Raw genomic sequence first — 23,439 nt, 5'->3', positions numbered from 1 at the left:
AGAGTTTGCAACAAATTTAAGTGTCTTCAGATATTCTCAGAAATTTCAGAGCTTTGATCTTTGAGGCATATAACTTTGCTATTTAGATAGCAGAAGGGTGATCGAGAGCAATATTTAGTGAACAGGATCAGTAATCAAGCCAAATAGAAAGAGTCCAGTATTTAGATGAGCCATCTATCTTTAATTCTTACTTCACTAACTGAATGATGAGGACAGTTCATCTAAATCTTTGGTGCTTCACCTCTAAAAATAAGGATATTGTAATACCAGGTTTGCCTGTCTTAGGGGGTGGTTGTTGAAATTTTTAGAACGTGTGTGTGTATTCCCAGTCTGATCAGTCAATAATAATTATAGATTCTTCCTTTCACATGTTTCAGGATTTGTGCTTCTCACTCAATTTGCCCATGTAATTTTTTTAGTGTTCACCTTTTTCTTTATAGGACCATTGTAATAGCATCTCCCAAATTCCTCCAGCCACCTTTCACTGTAAAAGCAGTATTTTTTTACTTTAGAAGATTTTGAAAAATTATAAAACCTGGAAAGTATTGTTTAATTTCTTTATCAGAAGGTATCTACTTAATCAGTTCGTTTGTTTGATTTAAATTTTTTTTGTCTTCTCTCTGGACTTGTTTCCCTATCACTAGCCCTGTTTTCTACATCCTCTCCTATCCCCTTGCCACCAACTAGTCCATTTATTTTGCTTCTGTCAGTTCTAAGTGAAGCTCTAACAGTGTCACTTGTTTTAAACTCTTAAATCTGTTCATGGCCTATCACCAGTTATCAGAAAAATTCCAGTGATTTACCATATAAGGACCTTCATAGTCTAGATCAGTCCTGTTTAATATAATTTTCTGTTATGATGGAAATGTTTTATATTTGTGCCATCGAAATTGATAGCAGCTAGCTAGCCATAGTATTGAACTATTGAGCAGAATTTACAGGTAAATAACCACATATCCCTAGTTGGACGACACAGATGTGGACTTTGTTCACTTTTCCAACTCTTTATATATTACCTGTTTTCTATGTATGTCCTACTTTTTGGCCATATGGAACAAATTAACTGACCCTTGAAGAAACCATGTGTTTATGTACATCTCTTGTATATACTGTTCTTTTTACTTAAAATGTACTTTTATTCTTTGTCCTGTTAGCAAAAGCCTCAGGACTTAATTTCACGTCATGTCATGTAGGACTCTGATTTTTTTCCTGGGAAGGGTTAGGTACATATCTGCACTTCCGTAATATCTTGTTTATGTGCCTGTAAGCACTCATTATGATGAGTATAATTATAATTATACTATATTGCAGTGTCATTGTTTGTTTAAATAACTCTCTCATTAGAATGGATGTTCCTAGAAAATGTCAACCATTATCATTGTAACCTTAGAGTATATTGCCTGCCAAAGAGAATGAAAGTGCCTGTTCCGTCAGCTTGCTTAGCCTCCTGTGTAACATGGGGCAAGTTGTATGACCTTTGTATGTCTGTGTTGATAGATAATGTATAGTTTTAAAAAAGGATTAAGTGAGAGAATATATAAAAAGGTCTCTGCCTAGTGTCTGGTGCTCTGAAAAATATTCAGTAATGATAGTAGCATCCTATTGCTGTTGTTACTGTAACTGTTAAAAAAATCTTTGTTTCTATTGCTTACAAAACACTCTTATTTATTCCATACCTGGACATAAAAAGTGCTTACCAAAATGTGTAAATATATTAAAATAAAAGTAAACAAGTAAGCTAAACAAAGGGAGAATAGGGTAAGAAAAGTTAAATCAAGTTAGCTTGAAGTTAGAACAAACAACAGACAACTAAAATTTACCCTCAGAATCACTCACTTTGAACAAGGTAATTTCTTTGTCCAATCTTAAAAGTAATTACAAAATGTGTATGAAATTCATTGATGAGTTGCTTTATTGTATAGAATGAGTATCGAGAAGCCAGTCAAATGAAATGGAGAATATCTGCCAAGAAATGATGAATCTGATTTTGGAATTAATCACTTTTAGGCCTGTCTGGTAGTAGTTAGCAAAGCCATTTGTTTAGCCCAAAACAATCTCCAGGACATGGGAAGAAATACTATTATCTTATCCTTTTAAGTTTCTTGGGATTTTGTATTTATTTCATAATGAATACAAAGTATTTTGCTAGTAACACATGTATTAATTTTTAAATACATTATATATGTTAAAAATGTAACTCATTTTTTCCCCCAATGCTATGTGTGATTTTTAAAGGTTTTGAGGCCAAATTCAGTGGCTCATGCGTAATTCTTAGCACTCTGAGAGGCCGAGGTGAAAGAATCACCTGAAGCCAGGAGTTTGAAACCAAGCTGTGCAGCAAAGCAAGACCCCATCCCTATAAAAAAAAAAAAAAAGAAGATACAAAAATTAAAAATCTTGAGATTATATGGTATATAAATCCTTTTCTTCTTTAGCCCCAGTTTACCTTTTCAGCTTTCTGGTCCCATTATGTTTGGAGTTCCCTACCTTTGGTCCTGTTCTCTTTCTCTGGAAGGCTCTTACTGGTTTCTTTACTTAATTCTATACTTTGATGAGTCAGTTTGAATCTTGCCACTTGCTCCTTTTATCCAGAATGGACTTCTATCATGTTCTGACAAAGTCATGTTCAGCCCCCAAGAGTCCATTCATCCATGACCTCTTTAGAGAAGGCTTTCCTCATGTTTCCTGTATATAGAGTGCACTTCTCTTCATTGGTCCCATAGGATAGTACATGTACTTGCATGAAAGGTGCCCATATTATTCTGCAATGTTCTAAAGATAAAAAATGGAATTAACAGCTTATTTAAGAATGCTTTAAATGCCTGTATTTTTGATAAAATGTTTCATTTTAAATAGCATATAACAGTAAACATTTTCAAATGTAGTGAATTGAATTTTTAATATTGGTACATATGTAGAGTTAAATGGTAAAATTAAACCAAGACCAATAAACATGAAACAGCTTGGTTTCACCAAGGTCAAGCCCCAGTTGTGTCCTTATTTAACTTTAGTTTCTAGAATATCAGATCTCATTTGTGCTCATTTTCGTAGAAATATAATTGAGCCAGATTCCGGGCATTCTTCAAAGGTTTAAAAATCTTTGTTGGTATTTGTATACTTTACTTAAGAAATTATAGTCCTTTTCTTTGATTTCTCCTTCCTGTTGTTGCTGTGTATTTTTGTTGCAGCTATTTTTGAGACAGGGTCTCTGTTACTCAAGCTGTGAAGTGCAGTTGTGCACAAGTTGTGGAGTGCAGTTGTGGGATCATAGTTCACTGTAAGCTCAAACTCCTGGGCTCAAATGACTGCCTTAGCCTCCTGAATAGCTAGGACTACAGGCATGTGCCACCACACCTAATTATTTTCATTTTTTGTAGAGACAGGGTCTTGCTACTTTTCCCAGGCTAGTCTCAAACTCCTGGGCTTGATCAAGCAGTCTAATCACTGCGGCCTCACAAAGCACTGGGATCATAGACATAAGCTTCTGCTCCCAGCCAGCTGCTGTATTTTTAAATAACAAACAGTGTGCCTGTATGAGTGTTTGTTATATGTTTGTTGTCTTATTAACTAGATCTCAAGTTCCTCAGTAGAGTATATCATAATTTTTTATTTCTTGTTCTCTGTGTTGCTTAGGGTGCTTTTTATATTCTCAGGAACAGAATAAGCTGCTAGTCTTCCTCTCTTTCTTCATCATAGCGTCTGCACAGACATGGAACCAGCGAGCCCTTCCTAAAAGAACACCTAGAAAGGATTTCCATAGCAGCATTATGGATTTGGGTTTTTAATTTGGAGGGTTTCCTTTTCCTGATACCTCTTTATTTATTTTCCTTCCATAATTTTTTTGTTCTGGGATTGTGTAGTGGGTGGTAGGATAGTCTGACACACGACAATCTACTTTTTCATTTTATGCCCATACATTTCTAATGTAGCAGGCAGTTCTTTTTCATTGCTACTCTTGTGATTACATCATGTTCTCCATTCTCTTTCTGTGCTCCATGTTTTGTTTAGATTCAGAGCATATTTAGAGAGATTAATGTGCACTTGTCAATGCAGCTCAATAAGAGGTGCTTGTTAGGACACCACATCACTTACCACCTTTGTGGTGATACACTGAAAAATGGCTGGATGCTTTTACTTGACCATGGGTGTGACCGCTTAAGGTATTATTGCAAGTGTGTTTTGCTTTTATGGAGAGAGAGAGAGAGAGGGAGAGAGAGAGAGAGAGAGAGAGAGTGTGTGTGTGTGTGTGTGTGTCTTATTCATCAAGCTATTCCTATGGTAAGAAATAGGTCCTTCCCCCGACCTCCTCATGAGAAACTCGAGAACTTTGGTACAAACGTGATTGCTGAGGTCTCTTCATGGAGTACCAGTAAACAAAAAGTTTAAACATTTATCGAAGTCAAACTAAAGGAGGTGTAAACACTATTATTGCATCAGTCATCAGGAGAATTTAGTGAAAGTCACTGTTTGATGAAGTAACTTGTTAACACTGTGAACTTTATTTTGTATTTGTGGGCTTGTTAAATCCTGATTGTTTTTAATGTGGTATTTGGTAAGTACTTTCAGAATAAAATGAATGAATAAACAGACTTTTGTTACTTCTAAACTCAGGAAGTTTGTAAATAGGACCTTTGATAATCTTATTTGTGTAGAAGACAGTGAGTGTTGATTACACTACTACTGAGAAATTTGGAGCCCCACCTCCAAGAATCTTCAGCTTTTCATTATTGCTTCTCTTCTCTCTTTACAGCCCAGAATACTCTGAACAGGTGTATATTCTTTGTAGTTCTTTCCACCTTAAAAACAAAAGAGGACTTTCTGTTTTTGTTTATGAGTATCTAGTATCCTTTAGGAGAATTTTCCTCATTTATCTTCTAGGAAATAATAAAGAATTCTTGATAGATTTTTGTACCTAGTTAGAGGGTATTGAGTCCACAAATAGAGAAAAAGCATACAAGTGATACAACTAAAACTAGGACAAATGCCAAGTTAGAGCTGATACTTTTTTTAAATTTTGTGAAGAAATGCTTATTGTAGAAATGTAAAATATATAGAAGAGTATGAAGAAGGAAATGAATTTGCTGTCATCTTCAGACCTGGAGATAGCTACTGTTACTTACAATTTTTTTTAATGTACTGTTGTCCCTCAGTATCCACGGGGGCTTGGTTTCAGGACCCCCTGCAGATATTAAAATTTGAGGATGTTTGAGTCCCTTATATAAAATGGTGTAGTAGTTTTGTGTAATCTTTGCACATCCTTCCATATACAGTCATGGGTTGCATAATGACATTTTGGTTAATGGCAGACCACATAAATGACATCAGATTTTGGTACCTGTTTTTACTGTACATTTTCTGTGTTTAAATACATAAATACTTAAACATTGTGTTACAGTTGCCTACAGTATTCAGTAGAGTAACATGCTGAGCAGGTTCGTAGCCTGGGAGTCATAGGCTATACCTTGTAGCCTAGGTGTATAGTAGGCTGGACTATCTAGGTTTGTGTAGCTACACTCTGTGATGTTTGCAGAAGGATGAAATTGCCTAATGACACATTTCTAAGAATGTACCCCAGTTGTTAAGCAATGCATGACTATATTTGGAATCATTTCTAGATTACTTATAATACCTAATACGGTGTAAATAGAGTATACATGGTTACTATACTGAAATTTATATATTTTTTAAAGTTGTTGTAGTGTTTTTTTGTTTTTGGCTTTTGGGTTTGAGACAAGGTCTTGTTGTCAACCAGGCTAGAATGCAGTAGAATGATCATAGCTTTGATCTCCCAACTTAAGGGATCATTTCACCTCAGCCTCCTGAGTAATTGAGATTATAGGCATGTGCGTCCATGTCCAGCTTTGTTTTTTTGTAGAGACAGGATTTCATCATGTTGCCCAGGTTGGTCTTGAATTCCTGGGCTCAAGCAATAGCCTGCCTCAGCCTCCCAAAATGTTGGGATTACAGATGTAATCACCAACACCCCAAGCCTGAACTATTATTTTTAATGGGTTTTTCCCAACGTATTTTTAGTCTGCAGTTTTTGGAATCTGCAGGTGCAGAACCCATGGACATAGAGGGCTGACTGTATATATTTTTTGATTAATTTAAATCCTTTAATTAATTTAGATGATGCTGAATATTTAGTTGTATATTCTTGTGTTTGTATTTCTCATGCAGTTAAATTTTTCCCAAAACATTATTTTCAATATGAATATCATGCTGTATGAATGTAACAAAGTATTCTCACACAGCTTCCAATTTTTCTCCTGTTCCAAACAACTTTTAGGGAAAAATCTGTACATGACTGATTACTTTCTTAGGATTGATTTATAGAAATTAATTTACTGGATTAAAGATATGAAAATTATTTTAAGTTTGTACGTAAATGTTGGTAACTTCTAAATAGGCATTTTAAAATTGTCTTTAACATTCACTGTGTATAAAATTCATGAGTATTAAAAAAAAATTCATGAGTATTAGGAAGAGAGCAGGCCCTCTGGTTGTCTGGGGCAATTCTTCCTCCCTTGATGGTGTGACACTAATTCAGACAAATTTGCCCAGAGAACCAGAATTAGAAAGACTTTTTATCATACTTGAAATATTTTATGGAGTAATTGCTAAAGAAAGCTCTTTTGATAATTGTTTAAAGCAGCTCAGATATTAATGTATACCACTGGTCTAAGACAATGATTACGAAAGCATTCCAGTTGGAAGGGGAAAAACAACTATTCAGACATTGCAAACAAATTAATGCTGACTGTTATTGCCTTTTAGTTTGATTTGGTATGTGTTTAGTAACTGTGCTATGTTCTGTATGTGGCTTTTACAGCACTAGAAAATGTAGTATTTAAAAGCACAGAAGGGATGTAATGGTTGTCTTTATAGACAAGGGATATAAAGGAATCCAGGAATTCACAGATAGTTTTAAATTAAGAGTTCATTTTTTGTCATTTATATATGTTGCTCTCTTTTTGTAAAGTATTAATACACTGTTTTAAAACTTTAGATTTGCATATACTTGAGTAACTCCATATACAAAGTGTATCCCTTTGTGCAAGTATGAAAATGCTTGATACAGCTGCACAGTGTAGAGGGAAAGCAGAAGCATAGTGGTGCTTTTTATTGTTCTTTCAATTTCAGTGATTCTAATTATAGAAGCTTACATCACCTTGGTTGATGATGATGGTTTCTCTCTCCTTCTTGGTTTTTCTTCCTCTATTACTCCCTAAGGATAGATCCTCTTTCATAGTGCATGTGTGTCCAGCTGGTGGCTATGACAGTTTTTCTACAAAAATGGGAGTGATCAGTTAGTGGATGTATATGACAGTATGCTGAAGCACACTGTTTCTTATAAAAGAAGAGAGCAGTGTTGGTACTCTTGCCTCCCTTCCTTCATGAAGGCTGAGGAGTAGGTACGTAGTTTGAAAACAGAAGTCCTGAGGGGCACCAGTAATTAGAGTTAACTGTGTCTGATAACTGCAAAGATGCATTTCAGATGTTCAGGTTAAACGTGGGGGGATAGGGGTGGAAAAGATTGTTATGATCCTTTGAAAGGGCTTGTATGTGACCTATGACCATTGCAGTCATTTATTCATGTATTTTCCAAAAGACTTAAAGTGTTTTCACTGTGTAAATCAGTACAATTTGTTTATATTTCAAAAACCAAACACAACTGAAACACAGAAATGAGTGCTCTTATATTTTGTAAAACTACAGAATTTTTCTTTTGTTCTTTAACTTATTTGGAGTTTGACTTCTCTAAATTGTGATTATGATATTTCACTGCAGATTGGGAATAAATTGTATTAATAAGTATAAGTAAAATGCCTGGGTTAGTATCAATCCAGGTTTTATTATTAGGTTTGTTTTTCATAATGCCTAGAATGTATATTCTCTTATGGCTTACCTCCATCTGTGGTAACCTTTCCCTGCCCTTCTTTACAGTGTTGTCACATATTGACATAAAAGATGGGTTTATGGTTAGTTTAGTAACTATCAGAACCTTATCTTTGGCTTTCAAAACAATATGATTTCAAGTATTTCAGTTTGTATTTTTGTTTAAATAATATACACAGATAACAAATTTTAATAACTATGTGACATTTACACTTTTATAAAAGTATTTTGTAATGATTTGAAGCTTTGCAGAGTCAACATACATTGCTCTATTTTGTAGTAGTCCAAAAGACCTTTCTAAAGCTAAAGATTTCATTAATATGGGTTAGCATCATGGCATTTTATATGCAGGGGAGATGTGTTTGTAATTGGCTGTCCTGTAGTTATTCTTAGACAGTATGTGGATGAGGACATTCTCCTTTGCTGCACTTAATTCATTTGAATTGATAAGATAATGAAATGAGATTGTGATAAAATTCTAAAAGTGATCCAAGTGACAAATAGGTTATTCAACTAGTCATTTATTTTAGTTATTTGATAAATTACTATTCTCTTCAAAGGATGTTTATTTCTTCATTCAGTAATTAAAAGGTGAAGTCATTATTTCATCAGAATGCTGGTGGATTCCCACGTTGACTCTGGAATTTGGCCTGTTTCTTTTCTTGGTATTGTTGCACAGGGATATTTTGCATGATAGGTTTACTATACAGTTCCCTGGAATCGAAGATACTGTGAGATGATTGGTAGAACAAGGAAAAGGATGATGTCATCTTCATTTACAAGCCAAACTAAAGGAAAAGAGAGTTTTGTTCCTTTACTGAGTTGGTGTTTACTACAGTAGGTCTAACATATGGCACTAGTGGATTGCATTTAAAAAACTGGGGAGCAGTTTTTTAAAGCAGCTAAGAAGAGATGGCTGTCTCCCTTGCTCAGCTTGAGGTCCTTCTTTGTGTGTTTATTAGCATGATTTATAAAAAGGGGGGAAAGGTGTGCATTAAAATTTTGCTTTTTAATTTGGCTATAATATATTCTGTTGGTATGATACATGAATATAATTACTGTCTGTTTAAATTCTTAGTATTCTTGAATCTTGCTACTAATATTTATGTGTAAAATACTCATCCTTTAGACATTTATCTTTAGTGAAAGTTGTCCTCATGTACATACAAAGCACCTAATATCATTTTTCTATTTTAAAGAATGATTAGATTTTAATCAATGTGCACTTGATACTTAATATTCCAAGATGTACGTGTGTGTATATACCAAGATGTAATGGTATACATGTGAATTATTTCCAAGAATATTAAGTATCAAGTGGCATTCCAACTCATGTATGATTGATTTAAAATAAAGTGAAAAAAAGAAAATAGTGCTTGAAAATCAACCTGTATAAATATTCCATGTTTTATATTTAGAAAACTAGTCACGCTTGTTTGCATTTGTGAGATTTAATTTTATATTTAAATGCAGGTATTGTGTATTTTGGTATTGTGTCTTTTGGAATTTGGAATTTTGGCAGAAAAACTTAAATCTTAAAAGCTTTATGAAAATCTAAATAATTACATATTTTGAAAGCATAACTTGTCTTTGTTCACAGTTATACTTAGTTTAAATTACTTAAATTCTAGATTTATAAGTAGCAGCGTAATTCAGATTGGCAGCATAATGTTGTTCAGAAAGTTACTCAGACTTTGCTGAAAGATACTGGAAGAACTTATTCTTTTTGTGCCTAATGACAAGATGTTTCTTCTGCCATCAGTGAAGTCCTTTGTTAAAATACCTGTCTCCCAGGTAACAACTCCCCTTATGTTGCACAGCCCGTTTTCCCCAAAATAAAAGTGTTAGGTGAATAAAGCAAAATAATTCTATTGCTTTGATTTGTTCACTGATTGTTATTCTCATAATGTTGCTGCCTGGAGGTGCAGCTAACTATATTTTACTATTGGAAACTGTGTCTTACTTTGGCCTTTAGAAGCCACCATTGCAAGCTTAGTTGGAGTATCTTCTGCCTTGTGGCAGAAGCATGAAGAACAAGGATGAGTACTAGTAGTATTGTGTTTTCAGATGGAAAAGGGTGTGGCAAAATTAAAATCTTTTTCTATAATTTCTACAAAAAAGCGGGGGTGGCAATTTTTTTTTAGTCCACACTCACTTTGGAAGCAAGTTTAATCATTTTCTTTGATTTCTTCTGAGTTAGTTTTGCTGGCTTCTTGTCTTTCTAGGAATTGAGCATTGGGCTACAGGAAAGTACCATGTTGTGCAGGTGATTGTTTCTCAAAGGAGTTGGTGCATGCTGCAACTATTGGTGTACATGTGATTTTTTTCCAGCTTTCCTTTGCAAAATGAAATTTATTTCCACTTAAATTTACTATCAACATACAAATCTTAGTATTAGTTTGTATATTTTAATGTTAGAGTTCAGAACAGTTATTTGATAAATAGCAAATTTTGCAAGTGGAAACCTCTTGTTAACAAATACATGTGACATTTGAGAACCTAGGCTGCCTAATCTATTTGGAATGCAGTGGTATCTTATCAGAGCTTATTATTTTACCTTAGGACAATACTGTATTATATTTGAATAATAATAGGAAATATAGCTTCCCAAATATAGCTGTGTATCATTGTACAGAATTAAAAATCAAAATGGATTTTTAAAACTGTCAAGTAGAAAGGGTGCTTAAGCCAATTTTTTTTTCTTAAAGAATTTAGCTTGCTGACGTGTCTCATGGAAGGGAGAATGGGGGTTGTGGGTGTGCTTTTGTGTGTGTGTGTGTGTGTGTGTGTGTGTGTGTGTTTTTTTTTTCAATAAATTGCTCTTTGGGCTACATCTGCAGATACAGTAGCCAATTGATCTAATGCAGTTTCTGGAGGCTTTCTGTACAGGTGATGTCATCCTTTTAGCTCTATTCTCCTCCCACTCTCTTTCCTTCTTATTAGATATTTCATCTTGCTGCAGAGCTTAGAATCAATAGGAGCTTCTCCTTAGGGAACTGCTGTGAAACAGGCAAGGACAGTAGGAATTAAGACACTAACATTCAGTCTTGCTTTAGCAGAAGATATAGTGGGTTTGTACCATATTATATAAAAAATGTTTAACCAGAAAAGCCAGACTTACATCAACAGTGCCGTTTTACTGATGCATTAGAACAAGAAGCAGTGCTGCAGAGCTGTAAACAGTGCATGTGAATAGAGAAAATAGTTAGAATTTTGGAAATTCTTAGGCATTCTACAGAACAAACCTGTTACAGCATATATTATCTAACTGCCGTTTGCTCTAACTGCCATCTGCTCAACGGTTTTTTTTTTTTTTTAACCTCTGTTGGTTAAGAATATAAAGAAGAAAACTTTAATCTTCAGGATACAATGTTTATTTTTGATGCAGAAGAATCACTGCTGCAGTGCTTGTTCTACAAAATGAAATAAGTTGAAGAAAAGACAAAGCTATATTGCAGAGAGGAAAGATTTCACAGAATCCAGGAACACAGATTTGGTGCATGTTGCCTGATTTTCTTTGATTGATACTGTATTAACTGTTGGGCTGCCACTCTGCATGTCTGTGCCAGGTGCTTGAGGCCGTATGTATATGTCTGTATATACTGAGCCAGATACGTAAACATCTTCATTTACTGTGATTTGCTTGTTAAGGTGAACATTTTGATTTAGAACAATACTTTACTGAAAGCTCCTGATTTCAGTTTTTAAAGAGGTTTGGAGAGGCTGCCTTTATATAAACACTGTAGTGGTACGTGATTTGTAAAAAGAAACTTGGCAGAATTTTGTCACCATACTCATCACTGTGGCTCTGGTTTGAAAAGGAAACTACCCTTTCCAGCCTAGGAAATGGCTTTTCTTGTTCGCTGTTATGCCAATTGTCTTCAGCCATGGGCTTCCAAAGTAAGTAATTGTTATTTTCTTTGTGATTGATTTAATCCAGTTATTAAATTTTATTTTAAATTGTAAATGAGCTTTATTGTGCTGTTATAGTTTCTAAACTTTAAAAATAAGAACTACAAAGTAGTCTTTATTGCCATTTTGTTTTTAAATTTAAAGAAACCTCTAAAACATTCTAATGTGACCTCTAAGAAGATTTGAAAGATGCCTTTTAAATCTACAGACTTAGAATGCAGTGCATTTGAAATATACTCTCTTCAGACTGAATTTCCTTTGATAATGACTATTGCTGTGTACTTATTCACTAATAACTTGCCTCATACTCTAACTTGCCTCATTTTCTTAATTTAGTCTAATTTCTAGATTATGTGACATTTTCATTAATATGCTGCCAGATAAATTATGATTGAATTGTGCTGTTTTACAACTGAATTGTGCTGTTTTACAAAGGTTAGTTGATAATTCTTAAGTAGTGAAATAATATGAAGAAAATACTCATGAAAATCAGTTATGTAAAAATATTTAATGAGTCTAAGTATTTTCAAAATAGTAAACCATTAGCAGCTGGAGACTATTTAAGGTCATCTATCATACTTGTCTTTTTTAAATAAACATAATAACTCACAAAAAAGCAAAGTGCTATACAACATTCCAGGCTAGGTTGTAGGAAAATAAAACTAATTCAGCAAGTTTTATTACAGATAGTGACTATTTATATAGTCTGTAATTTGATGCCACTAAAGTTATCTTTCCTTTCTCATGTATGTATTATAAAACAGTGTTTTTTCAAAACATTTAAATTGTAACATTTAATATGTTAAGATTTTTTTCTGGTTCTTTTGCATACAGACAGGCACAATAGAGACACTTCTTCGTATGGTCTGAAATCATGTCTTTGTTTCAAGGTTGTCCTGTTGATTGTGACTAAGGGAGAAATGGTATGATACCATCATGGTGTTTTTCTGTTTTATCTGGCCTAGCTCATTGCATATTTTTCTTAAAGGTAGCTTCTGGAAAGACATTTAAATTCACTGTCGATTTGGCAAACAGCTGATTGAAATGTAAAGAGATGAAAAGAAGCCTAGGTACACAATGTATTTGTGCTATTATCTGGCTAAGGCATAAATGGCTTTTTTAGTGAAAATGCCACCTATATGGCCCAAGCATTGCTGATGCTTGATAGCCGCACTATACTACAAAGGTTTAAACCAGTTGTAGAAAGGGAGTGAGGGAGACTAGGTAAAAAAAAACTTTAAAGAAAATTAAGAATGAGATATAGGGGTTGTTTTCTAAGGTAACCAGCAAAATAAAATAGCCTTTGGAGTTACTGATAGCCAACTTTTGATCCCAGATTTAACAAATATGGAAGAATAAAAGAAAAATTTAACGATCTGCTTCTAAGGTTTCATGAAATGCCAGTTAACATTATATGAGCAAAATTATGTGATTGGTACTCTACTGTGTAAATCAAGTATTTGTAAGAGCACACGTCTCCGTCCCCCTTCTCTCATGTTACTATTGATGGAATTTTGACTCTGAATTGTAATTAAACACATAAAACTTAGAAATTTTGTATACTTCTACCTTTGGTTTTCCAGTACATTTTACTGGTTTATTCATATATTTTTGCCTATGCTACTATGTATTTGCATTTTACTACTTCTGAATTCCTTTATTTTCTTGCAAAATAAATAATCATATTAGCATGGTTCTTTTGGGAGTTGAGAAAGAATGAATCCTAAGTCCTTGTATGTTCAAAATGCCTTCCTTTTTATTTACTCTTAAGATAATTGTTTAGTTGGATATAAAATAAAATAATAAATCCAAAGCCTTTTTCCTTTAGCACTTTGAAAAAGTTACTACACTGTCTTCTGGCCTCCAGTGTTGCTGATGAGAAGTCCGAGCTCATTATAATTTTTTTTCCTTTATTAAATACATTTGTTAGTAGTTATGCTTTGTTTTGTTATTTTACTTTTTTTTTTTTTAAAGACATGTGGTCCTCCAGCATGGTCAACATGGTGAAACTCCATTTCCATTAAAAATATAAAAATTAGCTGGGCGTGGTACCACACGTCGTAGTCCCAGCTACTCAGGAGGTTAAGGTGGGAAAATCACTTGAACCTGGGATTCAGAGGTTGCAGTGAGCTGAGATTGCGCCACTGTACTTTAGCCTGAGTGGACAGGGTAAGACCCTGTCTCAACAAAAACAAAAAACAAACAAACAAAAAACGAGGTCCTGCTCTGTTGCCCAGGCCAGAGTGCAGTAGTGTGATCATGGCTCACTGCAGCCTTGAATTCCTGGGCACAGGGAACCCTCCCACCTCAGCCTCCCACACAGCTGGGACCACAGATACACAGCACCATCCCTGGCCAATTTTCTAATTTTTTTGTACAGACAGGGTCTCTCCATCTTGTCCAAGCTGGTCTCAAATTCCTAGACTCAAGCAATCCTCATGCCTTGGCCTCCCAAGATGCTGGGATTACAGGCATGAGCTACTCTGTCCAGCCTTTGTTTGTTTTTTTTTTAACTTTGATGGTATGAAGTTTTGCCCTGGATTGCCTAATGTTTTGTTTCCCCTTATTGACACTTTTAGAGTACTCTTTCAAGCTGAAAATTCTCATTTGTCTTCAGTTGTGAGAAATTCATCTTTTTGTTTGTTTGTTCGTTTTTGACAGTCTCGCTCTGTTGCCCAGGCTGGAGTGCAGTGGTGTGATCTTGGCTCACTGCAACTTTCCCCTCTCGGGTTTGAGCAATTCTCCTGTCTTAGCCTCCTGAGTAGCTGGGACTACAGGTGCCTGCCACTATGCCCAGCTAATTTTTGTTTTTTCAGTAGAGGTAGGGTTTCACCATGTTGGCCAGGCTAGTCTGAAATTCCTGACCTCTAATGATCCACCCCTCTCAGCCTCCAAAAGTGCTGGGATTACAGGCATGAGCTACCACGTCTGGCCTCTTGTTTTTTAATTGCAACTCTTTTATTTTTTCCAGTCTCTCTAGAGAGAGATTGAATTGAGTTTTTGAGGTTTCTTTCAGTAGGTTAACTTTGTTTAAGTGGTTCTCAGTTGGGAGCTCACCTTCCTGATCTGTTAGAGTTGCTTGCTTGAGGTGAATGTTGACTAGGTGGAGAAAGCATTACCACTTTGGTTTCTATTTCCTTCTTTTAGGTGCTCCTACAGTCGCTGGTCACTGGTTGATTTATCCACAGCTAAAACTGCAGGTCATTTCTTTGCCCTTAACTTCTGTACCTATCCGCAGTACTTGATACTGTACCTATCCTCCGCCTCCTAAGTTCTAGCACTTCTCCTGCCTCAGCCTCCTAAGTAGCTGGGATTACAGGCATGTGCCAGCACACCTGGCTAATTTTGTATTTTTAGTAGCAACGGGGTTTCTCCGTGTTGGTCAGGCTGTTCTTGTGTTGGTCGCCCAACCTCAGGTAGTCTGCCCGCCTCGGTCTCCCAAAATGCTGGGATTACAGGCGTGAGCCATTGCACCCAGCCTATATATTTTAAATGTAACCAATCTTACATTTGCTCCCCAAAGTGGCTACTCCTCAAATTGTTGTCCAAAATGGTTACACCAGTTCATACTCCCATTAGCAGTTTGTGAGAATATTGTTTTCCTCCATAGCCTTTCCTGCATTTTGTATTATCAAACTTGCTTTTTGCCATTTTGATGGGGGAAAAATGTATTTGTTTTAGTTTTTATTTCTCTGATTCCTTGCAAGGTTAACATTCTCTTCCAGCTGTTTTTTTTTTTTTTCTTGCTGTTGTGACCTAAGTGGCCTTATGTTGAGATGGCAGAGCCAAAACACCTGAACAGTTTGGATATCTGAGTCTCTGTATACTAAGGCAGTTGCCCCAAAAGTTGCCTATACACTTCACTAGGGTAAGCCTTAATGATCTCAGGGCCCTTTATTGTTGTAACAAAATCCATCCTGAGAAATACAGCAGCTCTTGTGTATCACTGTCCTTCCCAGAAACCTACAGTAGCTCTATGTTGTCTGTAGGCAAATTCAAAATGCCTAGCTTGGCATTGCTAATTATATTCTACCTCTAGCCTTTTCTCAATACCTCTCTTGCCCCCCTCTTCCCGCCGTATATATATGAAGTATTCAACAGACTTTGTAACTTCATAATGTCAGTATTCAAGCTGTTAGCTAAAAAACTTCTTGCTGCCTCCAATAAAACTTTTAACAGTAGGCCTTATGGACATCAATCTCCAGCAGAGCACAGAAGTTCAGATACAGGAAATGTATGAAGGATACTGTGGAAAGTGGGAAGTTTTGCCAGACATGGTGGGCTGGAAGGACAATGGGGTAAATGAATTGCTGATGAAAGGTCAGCTATTGAGTCCAGGGTGGATCAGGAAAAGAAAGAGAAAGAGCAGGTAAGCTGAGAATGGAGAAGATTTAAGGAACCAAGAACTTCTCTTGGAGAAAAAGCCTTCCTTTTTGCTTCATTTGTTAGAAAAAGAAAAAAGATTAACTATTGGGTGTTGTGAACTCCCAACTGTTTCCCAGTCCTGAAACAGCTTAGTAGGAAAGAGCAGTGGATTTAGTCAGGCTCCCTGGGTTTCAGATCCCAGCACCCCAGTTTGCTAGCTATGTGACCCTGGGAAACCTTTATAACATCTCTAATACTAAGTTTTCTACTCTATAAATTTGGTATAATCATAGTATTACCTCGTCTTGTTGTCTGAATCTATGTGAAAGGCATGTAGAAGTGTATGTTTGGTACCAATATTGGGTACTCAAATGTTAACTGCGGTCAGCATCATTATTATTCTCATTGTATAAGGAGGTTGAGGGAATTCCTGTATGAAATTTTCTTCATGAATTAGAAAGCAGATGCTCTTTGCTTAAACATCTGTCTCCACTCTTCACTATTAGACTGAGCTCCTTGAAGGCAGGGCTCATATGTTTTCATTTTTATGTTATCATCAGAGTTCCTGGCACAAAGTAGAATATAACAGAAAAAATGCTAGAGTCCTACTTGGGTTTGATTCCCAACTCTACTACTTACTTGAGTGTAAGATCTGGGACAAGTTGCTTAATTGTACTGCCTCCGCTTCCTCATCAGTGAAATAGAGATAATAATAACACCTGCTTTTTAGGGTCTAGTGAGGGTAAAGATTGCTTAGTACATTGTCAGTACTGTGAAGCCACTTGACAGACTTCTGGCTTTTGGTTCATTGTGTTACTTTTATGAATGACTTTCTTCTCCTTGGTCTTCTTAGCTCTGTAGGAATTTGGAATATGTGCTATCTCCTACTCCTAACACCCTAACCAAACATCTCACATTTTAAAGCTATTTTCAGTGCTTGCCTTTCCAACTACTTCATTCCTAGATGAGTTTTCAAAATATCTAAATAATTGAAACTAAGTGAGAGGAAGGTCTTTTAACTGTGTCATATCCTCATCAATATTTCTGCATTATTGTAAGCAGTTAGGAGCTTGTAATTTTTTTTGCTGTCTTTTTTGATATACGTATTAGAGCTATAAATGGCCTCTAAGCATGACTTTAACTTATCCCACAGGTGTTGATATATAGCATCTTAATTTTCTGTTTTAATATTTTCTAATTTCCAATGTGACTTCATTGATTTATGGGCCATTTCAATAGAGGATTATTTACAATTTTCCGATACATGATAGTTTTCTATTTATCTTTTTGTTATTTATTTTTACCTTATTTAAACTGTTATTGCTGAATTTTTTCTGATTTCAGTCTTTTGTGATTTGTTGAGACTTGCCTTCCTGTAAATTTTTACAAATGTTTTTATATGTACCGTGAAAGAAAACGTGTTCTGGAGTTTTGGGTTCCATTATTCTGTCTTTACTCTTTAGGTTGTTTGTTAATTATGTTCATATCTTTTATATCTTGTTTTGTTTTTGTGTTTTGCTTATTCAAACTGAAACATCTGTATTAAAACTTATAGCATAATTGTAGATGACATTTTTGCCTTATACATTTTTTAAATTTTAGTTTATTTTTAATTAACAAATAATTGGATATATTTATGGGGTACAGTGTGATGTTTTGATACATGTTCACATTGTGGAACAATCAAAGGTAGTTAATAATCCATCACCTTGGCCGGGCATGGTGGCTCACGGCTATAATCCCAGCACTTTGGGAGGCTGAGGCGGGTAGATTACATGAGGTCAGGAGATAGAGACCAGCCTGACTAATGTGGTGAAACCCCTACTGTGGTAAAAATACAAAAATTAGCTGGCCATGGTGGTATTCATCTGTAATCCTAGCTATTCAGGAGGCTGAGGCAGAAGAATCACTCAAACCCGGGAGGCAGAGGTTGCAGTGAGCCGAGATTGTGCCACTGCACTCCAGCCCAAGTAACAGAGTGAGACTCTGTCTCTAAATAAACACACACACACACACACACCCCTACCCACCAACACCCCCTCCCCATCTCAGATACTTATGAAATGTCCCCTTTTGGCTCTACTAATGATTTTGCACTGAGTACTTAAAGCTATATCAGCTTTCTTTTGTTTGTGTTTGCATGGTGTATACTTTTCCATTCTTTGATTATTTAATATTTTCCCTTCCGTTAGCTTGGTAGTTATATACTTTTTTTATTATGCTTTTCTTAAATCAGAAATTACAACATAATATTCTTCACCTATCAAGTCTGCTACTATAGCTTCATGGACAGTGCATGGAACTTAGAGCACTTTAATAGCTTCATTTACCCTTCTCCAAACTTACATTCTGTTGTTGTAATGTATTTTAATTCTTGTATTTAATTCTTCATGGGATATTAATGTTACTATTTTATATAGTCAGCATTCATGTAGATTTACCCACACATTTCCCATTTTCCTTGGTTTTTATCCTTTTTTGTGCCCGAAAGCTTCCATGTAGAATTATTTTCCTTTTCCCAGTGGATTTTATTCATAGTAGGGCTACTGAGGAATTATTTCCTTCATTTTTCTTTATTTGAAAATTGTTTTTCCCCTTTTTTGAGGACTGTTTTTGCAAGGTATAGAATTTTAGTTATTGGAAACATCACTCAATTTTATTCTGGCTTCCAGAGTTTTTATTGAGAAGCCAACCATCAGTTTAATTTTGCTTCTGCCAAAGTAATCTAACCTCTCAGTTTCTTTTCCTGGCTACTTTAAAACTTTTGGCTGGGGTGCAGTGGCTCACACTTACAATCCCAGCACTTTGGGTGGCAGAGGCGGGTGGATCACGAGATCAGGAGATCGAGACCATCCTGACCAACATGGTGAAACCCCATCTCTACTAAAATATAAAATAATTAGCCGGGCGTGGTGTCATGCGCCTGTAGTCCCAGCTGCTCAGGAGGCTGAGGCAGGAGAATTGGTTGAACCTGGCTGGTGGAGGAGGCTGTGAGCCAAGATCGTGCCACTGCACTACAGCCTGGGCAACCGAGCAAGACTCCCATCTCAAAAAAAAAAAAAATCGATCTTGGTCTTTCCCCTCTCCCCCCAACACATGTACCCTGGTTTGCATAGGTATTGGGGGGGTTGTTTGTTTTGGGGTATGTTTTTTTATCTTCCTGGGAGTTTTTAAACCTCCTTGATCTGTGACCTTAGGTCTTTTGTCACTTTTGGAAAATGCTCAGCCATCATCTTGCTTCTGTGTACTCGCTCCTCTCAGACTCTGTTTATTCAGATGTCACGTTCTCACTGTATCTCCTGTGGTTCTTACCCCTTTTCTCCCAGCTTTACCTTTTTTCCTCTCCATCCTTCATTCTGTATTTTTTTTCAGAATAGTCTTTACTTTTCAAATTCTTTTCTTAGCTCTGTCAAATCTTTTATTAAGCCCACCTGTTGGCTTTTAAATTTCCATAATTGTATTTTTTAGTTCTAGATTTTTTGTTTCATTCTTTTTCTTTCTTTGCTGAAATTGATTAGTCTTGTATTTTTCTCTCTGTGTATGGTGGATCACTAAACTAGACCAATTCTGACCAGTGAGCTGTATGACCTGTGAGCTAACAATGATTTTTACAATTTTAAGGAGTTGTTAAAAAGAAAAAAAAAAAACACAAAAGCAGACAATAGAGACTGTATGTGGCCTGCAGAATACTCTTCGGCCCTTAACGAAAATGTTTGCCAACTCCCGGTATATGTTAAACACAGTTATTTTAGAGACTGTGTCTGATGACCCTATTATTTGAAACTTCATTAGTTTCTGGAGTTTATTATTCCTGTACTTCTCATCAGTGTCATCCTGTCTCATTATATGCGTGATTTCTTGGACTGACTGGTGAATGTTGTATATGTGAAAAAAAGTTTTTTTAAATTGAAACCTAGGATGACTTTCTTCCTATAGTGAGGATTGTGTTTGCTTCCAGTAGTTGACTAGAAACATTAGTAATCCTGTATAACCTTATTTTAGCATCAGGCATTGAGGTGATTCTAAAATTAGCATCAGTTTATTTTTGGGTGACATTTATTCTAGAGTCTAATTTATTTTCCAGAGTCCCAATCCAAAAATGGCTCTTCCATCCTACGCCTTAGAATTTAACCTTTGTCCCTTTAGCCAGTGGCTGTCACAGGTACTTCTTGGCCTTTTAGCCTTTTCTTTAGGAATCAGAAAATATTCTTAGGAGAAAAAGTAACCTCAGAGGCCAGATATTTTGTGTACATATGTATGTATGCATTTCAGGTTTTCTGTTTATCTTAGGATTCATCTGTTATCTAACACACTATAATCAACAGGGGAAGTTTATGATATACTTTATGTGTAATTTTTATAATTACAGTAACTCCTCTTGAGATAATGTAATTCAGACTCAGTCATTTCCTCAGAATACATTTAATTTACACTATATGTGTGTTTTGTTAATGTTTTTCAGTAGTAAAGCAGTGAGAAACCCTGTTTTAAAAATTAAATTGATTTTTCTTAATAGCCCTTAATAGCAAGTTGCAGAGAAATCATTTGGAAAATATATAAGCATACCTCTTATGTAAAACATTTACTACTCTGGAGTGCAGTGGTTTGTTTATTGTCTTAATTCCTTTAGCTTTTATTTTGTGAGATGTCTGTTTTGTAATATGAAATATATTGTACAGCCTGCATACCTGATAAGAGTGTGACCATATTAAAGTCATTTACTTTTTGTGTTTCTTGTGTCCCTGCACCTAATACAGACATTCATTAAATCATTTTGATTACTAAGAAATCTCTCAGGGGCCAACTGTAAGCTAATTCAATATTAAGTAAAGATGCTCACAAAAATTTTGGAATATTGAATGTAATCAGTTTGTTACTGGTCTTAAGTCTTGCTGCCAGTACCTGAACTAACATTCCTACACTTTACGATGGAAGGTTCTGATATTTTTATTTGGGAGAATAGGAGGACCAAGTTTTTCCTCTGAAATATTAGTGATGATAGTCTCTTTTGAAAACTGTTCAGTGAACTAACTGTTGTAGGATTGCCTAATAGTTTCAGAGAGTACTATATGTTTCTTATCATTTCAAAATAACTTTTTGCTAAAAGTGGAGAACTTGGGTTAGAAATGAGATTGCACAGTAATATACACAAAAATTTGTTGAAGTTAACGTGTCAACGCTTAAAAAAGTAAAGCTTGACATTTAGAATAACTTAAATTGTTTTTTTTTCTTCAGCTTCCAGCTGATCTTACCAAGATGCATCTCACAGACAACCCTCATCCACAGGTGACTCATGTGTCTTCTAGTCAGTCTGGTTGTAGCATTGCCAGTGACTCTGGAAGCAGCAGTTTATCTGATATCTATCAGGTAATACCTTAGGAGTTTGTGTGCTGTGCATATGGTTTTTTAATTCTGCCAGATATTCTGTGCTTATGCCTTAGACGGTTAATTTATCTTTCAGAGTATGACATTCAAGCATAAGGTCTTTGGAAAAATACTGTGTCAAATTTGTAAGCCTGATTAAAGAGGTGATCTGTCTTTTGAGAATGATTAGGTATGGTTCAGCAGAGTATGATTCTGGTGTTCTCTTTCATTTATCCAGGTGAATCCATATTAATATCTAATGCTTGTTTTGGTTAAAAAATTAGTTCTTGGAATAACTGAACTTAAACTTATTAAAAGGCTGATTTTTGTTATAATTGACTATATATGTCTTCTATAGTTAGAAGTCATGAAGAAAATTAGAGCTGCTTTTCTACTGTGAAGCCTCAATTGTAGTGTAGCATGAAATAAATAGCAAATTAGAATATTTATTATTGTTGAAAACCCGAAAGGAACAATTTCAAATCTACTGAGTGATCCTTGTAATAGTGGGGAGAAGGTTCTAGGAAGACCCATAAGCTGAGAGAAACCTCACATGATCCTGCTGAGATTGAACCCAAGTTAGGTTCAAGCCAGAGCAGTAAGTATTTCAGAATCCAGATAGTATATATAATATTTTAACATTATAAATGAGTTATTTTGCATTCGTTTTTCATACTAAGTCATCAGAAACCAGAATTTAAAGTTATGGCACATCTCAGTTCGCTCTAGCCGTGTTTTAGGTGCCTAACAACCACATGTGGCTAGTGGCTACCATATACTAAGGTTTGTAGAAATAGTATCATTGTTGTCTGAGGAAAGCATTTTAGACTGGTTCTACAGAGTTACCCAGATTGAGATATTTTAGGAAAATCAGCCTTATTCTGTTAAGGAAGTTTTAAGCAGATGCAAGATAGAACGAAGACAACACCCATTTTTTTGTTTTTTATATGGCTTTTTTCAACAAAGGTCATTGCTGTGGCCATCTATATCTCACTTTTTGCTTTTTATAGTATACAGAACAAGGAATTTTTCCCTGTTCTCCATTTTACAGTAGACAAAACAAAGAACTAAAAGAGAGATTAAACAAGTTAAAAACAATACAATGGCTCTGGGACCACATAGTGGTTGTGTTCCTGTTGGGCTTTATGCATTCTGCCCCTCCTCAAAAGAAATATTTTGTGAAAGAAGCATTACACACCTAAAAATCAAAGTAGAGCTGTGGCTTCTCTAAACTCTTGTTTTTCCAGAAGAAAACCCTGAGAACGATTGACCCTGGATTAGTGAAGTTCAGGGATATGGGTATAGATTTCTTTCAGGATATATAAGAATATCTGGCCTTAGAGGTTTGGTGTTGAAAAACCGTAGGAACCTGGTATCACTGGGATATCCACATCTGTAAGTAAGGATAGTGCACAGATTAAGATTCCAGGTCACTTGGAAAGACCAATGTTTTGTTGTGAACTAGAGATGGGCTGTAGACAGTTGGTCCCTACATCTTTGCAAAGATGCTGCAGGAGCTTCTGTAGCATTGCACCTGTATTAGCACCTGCAGATTACTCACCTTTTAGCTGGACAACCTGAGGATGGGACTGGAGTACACCTACTGGTGTTGATTGGAGGTATTCTATTGCAGGACCATGGCACAGCCTATATAAATATGTAGAATAGTTCCATTACCTCAGAAAGTACCCATATGACCCTTGGCTGTCAAGTCCCTTCTCCTGACCCTATCCTGTGCCCTGGCAACCAGCAATCTCTTTTCTGCCCTTTTGCCTTTTTCAGAAGGTCATATAGATGGAATCATATAGTTTAAAAAAATATGATGCAGTGAAGCTTATAAATTAACCAATAAAAGTGCTAATGAATTTAGAGAGAGTAAACAGATAAAAGGAACAAGAC

The 23,439-nt window shown here is 35.6% G+C and overlaps 1 protein-coding gene across 7 annotated transcripts in view; it reads left to right on the top strand.

Annotated features, from left to right (window-relative positions):
* Positions 1 to 23,439, top strand: part of RAPGEF6 (Rap guanine nucleotide exchange factor 6) — a 236,183-nt gene that overhangs the window by 112,195 nt on the left and 100,549 nt on the right. For 5 of the 7 annotated variants that reach the window (XM_012446998.3, XM_012447211.2, XM_012446922.3 and 2 more), the window contains one exon: positions 21,412 to 21,543. The exons of 1 other annotated variant lie outside the window; for it this stretch is intronic. In XM_012446998.3, coding sequence (XP_012302421.1) covers positions 21,412 to 21,543 — 132 coding nt within the window. Of the gene's footprint in view, positions 1 to 10,201; positions 11,800 to 21,411; positions 21,544 to 23,439 lie in introns of those variants that run through there. One more of the 7 variants, XM_012447288.3, reaches the window with a different exon arrangement.

This window comes from Aotus nancymaae, unplaced genomic scaffold, assembly GCF_030222135.1.
Source record: "Aotus nancymaae isolate 86718 unplaced genomic scaffold, 86718_ANA_hifiasm-v0.15.2.pri h1tg000064l_1, whole genome shotgun sequence".
NCBI classification, from domain to species: domain Eukaryota; kingdom Metazoa; phylum Chordata; class Mammalia; order Primates; family Aotidae; genus Aotus; species Aotus nancymaae.
This window is presented reverse-complemented; position numbering and strand designations above follow the sequence as displayed.